General features: G+C 38.8%; 1 protein-coding gene across 1 annotated transcript in view; it reads left to right on the top strand.

Moving 5' to 3' along the window:
- The first annotated feature begins 264 nt into the window (after positions 1-264).
- LOC117293407 (ATP-dependent (S)-NAD(P)H-hydrate dehydratase-like) overlaps positions 265-6,000 on the top strand; it is a 22,606-nt gene continuing 16,870 nt past the window's right edge. Inside the window, exons 1-4 of the mRNA XM_033775728.1 lie at positions 265-431; positions 2,385-2,584; positions 3,425-3,513; positions 4,649-4,757. Coding sequence (XP_033631619.1) covers positions 308-431; positions 2,385-2,584; positions 3,425-3,513; positions 4,649-4,757 — 522 coding nt within the window. The 5' untranslated portion in view covers positions 265-307. The remainder of the gene's footprint in view (positions 432-2,384; positions 2,585-3,424; positions 3,514-4,648; positions 4,758-6,000) is intronic.

Below are 6,000 nucleotides of genomic sequence, written 5' to 3'. Positions count from 1 at the left end.
AAATAATACATAAGACAACCAAAAGCAGACAACCAAAAGTAAGCTTTTATTTCCATGTGTTTTGATTAGATATAAAAAGCTTACGTCACTGCACGTTTATCCAATGAAATCATCGTATCAAATTAAATCACTGATTCTAAAACAATACCTACCTTACCTTGCGCATAAAAACAGGGGACCAGCTATGGGGGCGGGGCGTCTGATTTGAAAGAAACTTTAAAAATCTATAGAGGGCGCCCTTCAGTTGTTGTTTTCTCGCTCGCACGTACACCACGCACTACGTTTTGCATTTTTAACTGATACTTTAATGCCAGTTTTTGCTGTTTTGTCGAGGTTTTCATCACATTCGAGAATGCTGAGTATACCTACATTGATTGCGACTATCACGGGTATGGCAAAGCGGTCTGCATGCTCTACTTCTGGTTCACTCGGTAAGTAAACGTAGGGGTAAATTTCGTTTGGTTCACGGCACGGAGAGTTGCCCGGCCGGTGGTTGTTAATAATGTTAGCGGACTTCTTGACCTTGGTTGGGGGTCCTTGCATTGCCGTCTGACGGGAGTACGTGCTGGTGAAGGACACGGTCGGTGGTCGGCTAGATATAGGGTGCACCCTCGATTCAACTAAACTATTCTCTTCATGTTTACACAAATATACACTGCCTATAAGTGTCATGGGTTTTCAGTAGGATAACGTAACACAGTCCGCGCAAAGTGCAGATAAGGCAACGTTGCATTATTGTGCAACGTTGAGTAGCAGAATTGAGAAACGTTGACGAATTGCACTACTTCAAAGTTGCACTATTCTGCAACTCTTGCATTTAAACACAAAAAGGGAATCGAAAAAGGCTTTGTTGGAATAGTTAAAATCATATAATAGTATTGCACAGTTCCTTACCCAACTTTATATCTGTGAAAATCAAAAAGTTATCTGTGCGTTTTCGCGCAAATGGCTTTTGAAAATCATCACTCCACACTTGCCGTTCAGGAAAACCACGACGCCATTTTACTGTGTCAGATTGTATCCTCGTCCAGCGGTGTTAATTTATGCAAGTTTGAAAACCACTCTTATTTTAAAAATAACATTGTTTATAGTCAATAAAAAAATGATATTACAATTTTAAATTAAACTTAATATTTGTTATTGTTAAAATTTAATAAAATAAAAACTTTATTGATGTTAAGTTTTTAGATGTATTGACGTGCCTGACCATTCATGAATTGCGCGAAACATAAACAGATGGCGGGAAACTTGGAAGAGCCTTGTAATAGTAATAACTATTTTAGTAACTTTGCTCCTTGCCTTGGCTGAAGAAGTTTGGATAACAAATTTTGTATGTAGACGAGAATTTAATATTAAAGCAGGGAACCTAAGTAAATATAGTGACAACTTTGGCAAGAGTAGGCCTGTCTATGTCCAAGGGACCGTGGTTTGAAACTTGAGACCGGCCCAATGCCGGAATTTTTCATTTACGCCAGACAAGTTTGTTGTTTTGGACCCAAAATAGTTTGGAGGTTGAGAGAGGGGGAGATGTGCAGGCGGGTCTCTAACTTAGCCATCCCGGCCCGTCCCATTGACATAATTGATTTATAACAGTAGATTGCAACCAAATGTAAACAAGTAAAAAGGAAGGTACTGTAATTATTTCGGAAATAAATAATCATTAATAAGTAATTGTTTTAATTGTGCAATCTTAAGTATGGCTACAAATTAAACATCAGTGATATAAATCCTAGGTTGTACTTGTGACGATGTATTTTGGCTGGTAACCTTATTCTGATTTATAAGCATAATTTTCAGGCATGATATTCATCCTACTTAAGGCTGTTCTTCCATTTGTTTGCCCTTAGAAATTGTTATTAACAGACCTGAAAAGTCTATATGTTTGACTAAGCTTGGGCGATATCACGATATTATCGAACATCGCGATACTAATTTGGAAACGATTTCGATATCGGATCGATTTGGTTTTAATCGAAATATCGATATCGATTAAATATCGCAATATCGCGATGTATTTCCTAGCTGAGATATCTTGCACCCCATAGGTTTGGAGTAAAACCAGAAGAATAGGTCATTAGAACACCTCTCTAATGCTATGTCTGTCTCTTCTACAACTTTCACTAGGAGTTTGTAGACTGATGATGTCAAATTTACTTAATCGCGATTATATCGAATATCACGATATATTGTCGGCGATATATCGTGAATAAAATAAATCGATATCGCCCAAGCTTAGGTCTGGCCTAAATCTTGTGTATTGCAAGTCAGCCATTGTACTTGATAAATTTGGTTGTACTTTTGTGCGCAGCTCGACACAATTGGGCTTAGGTTAAGATTGATATACAATCGTTCATGAGTGTTTTTCTATATGTTTCTAATGACAGGTCTTGGGGCCGAGTTCTCAGAGCATAATGTAGTGACGACATTAACAGACAGTGGAGATGTTCTCCGTATGGTCAAATCAGTCATTCCTGAGCTACGACGTGGTAAACACAAGGGACAAGATGGTCGCCTTGCCACTATAGGAGGGTGCAAGGAATACACTGGGGCACCTTTCTTTGCTGCGATGTCCGCTTTGAAAACAGTGAGTATAATTAGATTTTAGGTATGAGAGGCTGCAAATATTATACAGAAATTTGTTATATTATGCCAGTAATAAATTGATTTTCTGTTACTTTTCAGTTGGTCTTATATTTGTCGGTGTGTAATGTTTTGTTTGGATTATTTATTTTTAATAATTCTTAAGATGTGAGGGCAGCAACAATTCCTAAGACCTGAGGGCAGAAACAATTCCTAAGATTTGAGGGCAGCAATAATTCCTTCAACTTGAGGACAGCAATAATTCTTAAGACCTTGATGGCAGCAATAATTCCTAAGACCTGAGGGCAGCAACAATTCCTAAGACTTGAGGGAAGCAATACTTCCTGAGACTTGAGGGCAGCAATAATTCCTACGACTTTCTTTGAGGGCAGCAATAATTCCTAAGACTTTCATGAGAGCAGCAATACTTCCCAAGACTTTCTTTGAGGGCAGCAATAATTCATAAGACTTTCATGAGGGCAGCAGTAATTCCTAAGACTTGAGGGCAGCAATACTTCCTGAGACTTGAGGGCAGCAATAATTCCTAAGACTTTCTTTGAGGGCAGCAATAATTCCTAAGACTTGAGGAAAGCAATACTTCCTAAGACTTGATGTGTTGTGTCAAGGTGCCGTGTGACCTCTTAAAACCGAAGATAAACCCTATCAGGTTTAACTCTTAGCTCTCTGAGCACACTTGAGGTAGTTTTATTTTTAAGACTACCCTTACTGCTCAGAACGTTAAAACCATTCGTGTTTAACACTAGTACGCTGTCTGAACATGGCTGATGTGTTCACAATGTCAAATTTCATCATGTTTGATATTTGATGCTGTTGTTGCTTCCAGGGTTGTGATCTGTCGCATGTTTTCTGCACTAAAGATGCTGCTGTGGCAATCAAGTCTTACTCACCGGAACTCATAGTACATCCAGTTCTGTAAGTATAAACCTCTATGTTTTATTCAAAGTGCATTAAAGACACTGGACACCTTTGGTAATTGTCAAAGACCAGAATTCTCAATTGATGTAGCTCATAAATGCACAAAATACCAAACCTGTGAAAACTTGGACTCAATTGGTCATCAAAGTTGCAAGACAATATTAATGAAAGAAAAACACCCTTGTTGCACAAATGTGTGTGCTTTCAGATGCATAAAAAGGCTTCAGGCTGAAATCTGTTATCAGACTCAAATATTTTGAGTGAGAAATGACCTCTTTATTAAAGACTACTCCAGAGGGAGCCATTTCTCACAATGTTTTATACTATCAACAGCTCTCCATTGCTCATTTACCAAGTAAGTTATTTTGGGTAATTAGGCCTACCAATTAGTCCAGTGCCTTTTAAAACTATCAAACCTATGTAATGTTTAAATACAAATTCTGGCGTGATTTGGAATTCTAAAAAATCAACATCCCTGTCTCAGTTTTTAAGTTGAGTTTCAAGTACTGGTAATTGTACCAAATTGTTTGTTATTTTTCTGTGGGTTACACAACACACGAACCAATGGCTTTCAGCCCATCTGAAGGACGAAACATCATGATTAAGTGTCTTGCTTAAAGCCAGTGGACACTATTGGTAATTGTCAAAGACCAGTCTCCTCACTTGCTGTATCTCAACATATGCATCAAATAACAAACCTGTGAAAATTTTAGCTAGATTGGTCGTCGGAGTTGCGAGATAACTAAGAAAGGAAAAAAAACACCCTTGTCACACGAAGTTGTGTTCTTTCAGATGCTTGATTTTGAGACCTCAAATTCTAAACTTGAGGTCTCAAAATCAAATTCGTGGAAAATTACTTCTCTTGAAAACTACTCCACTTCAGAGGGAGCCGTTTCTCACAATGTTTTATACTATCAACCTCTCCCCATTACTTGTTACCAAGTAAGGTTTTATGCTGATAATTATTATGAGTAATTACCAATAGTGTCCACTGCCTTTAAGGACACAGTGTCACAACTGGGACTCGAACCCACACTCTGCTGATAAGAAACACCAGAGTTTGAATCCTGTGCTCTTAACTGCTAGGCCATGAGGTTTTCTAATTGTTTTGTTGATTGATTTCTATTTGTAGGGACAGCCAGGAAGCTGTTGAAGAGACCTGTGCCTGGCTTCCTAGAATGCATACCCTCATCATAGGACCAGGACTTGGTAGAGATGAAGCCCTCTTGAAGAATGTTGCGGTAAGAAATTTAAACCAACCATTTTGCAATATTGCTTAACACATTTTCTGCTAAGTAAAAAACAGAATACCAGAAAAATTCATATTGACCCATTTCACCTGAGGTCATCATCAGAAAAATCTTGAATGCGCCATACTGGGTGGCAATTTCACTGTGCGTTTTCATATATAACTCTATGCTGTGCGTTATGCAGTGAAGTGCACATTTGAGGCGACGCGGCGTTAATACACGTAAACCTAACTGCCCACCAACATGGTGAGCGTGGCATCAGTCGTCGCGACCTGAAAGCACACAAATTCTCTCATCGTTTTCTCTCATCTCTGATGACCAATTGAGCTCAAATTTTCACAGGCTTGTTATTTTATGCTTATGTTGCGATACACCAAGTAAGACGACTGGTCTTTGAAAATTACCGAACGTGTTCAGTGCCTTTAATAACTCACTCTCCTGATGATGATGATCAGAGCATACTGATAGAAACGTCAAGTTTTTTCCAGAATCAACATTAGTCAACAAGGGTATGTTCAGACGTGGGGTTAAACTAGTCCTTAATCCGAGCACCGCGGGTGTCCAAAAGATAAACATGACTTAGTCCAAAATTGGCTTGCGTTCACACAGTAAGTTTATTCTGGTCAAGCGGACTAAACTAGCCCACGATGTTGATTATTGGGTCATGCATCGGCGAACCTTACCATTGCTGGTTCCGGTTTGTTACATTGTCCATGCGTTTTCCACAGGGTTTCGATCCGCTATCGTTACAACCTCATGGTCATCATGTATTCCATCTTTAAAGACGGCAAAATAATTTCATATCCTTGCTTGGCCCCATCAGCACAAACGCAATTCTATTGTGCCCGCTGAAGTTTCCGTTCCGCACTGCCCTCGATGAACGAAACATTTACACGTTGTTGATGAAAGCTTCAAATTATTTTCGAGTGTGAACTTTTGTAAATATATCACAATTTAGTCATTGAGAAGTCATAGCCTACACACATTCTCATGTTACGTTAAAAATTGTTTTTCAATTCAACATTAGTCTGGTACTCGTATAACTGTTACGTAAAGTTGTTGAGGGCAGGAACCAGATACAACCTAGTTTTCGAACCCAAACTTTGGTCTTAATTGTCGATCCCGTGTGTGTAGCTTAGCTGTGTTTAGATGCCACTTTCTTCAAAGCAAAACCCGTTCGTTATCATAAAGTAGCGTTGCGCACAGAAGAAGTGAATTTAAAAACTAAATAGTG

The sequence above is a fragment of the Asterias rubens genome, chromosome 8 (assembly GCF_902459465.1).
Source record: "Asterias rubens chromosome 8, eAstRub1.3, whole genome shotgun sequence".
In the NCBI taxonomy this organism is placed as follows: Eukaryota; Metazoa; Echinodermata; class Asteroidea; order Forcipulatida; family Asteriidae; genus Asterias; species Asterias rubens.
The sequence above is the reverse complement of the archived record's forward strand: the minus strand, read 5'-3'. Positions and strand labels throughout refer to the sequence as shown.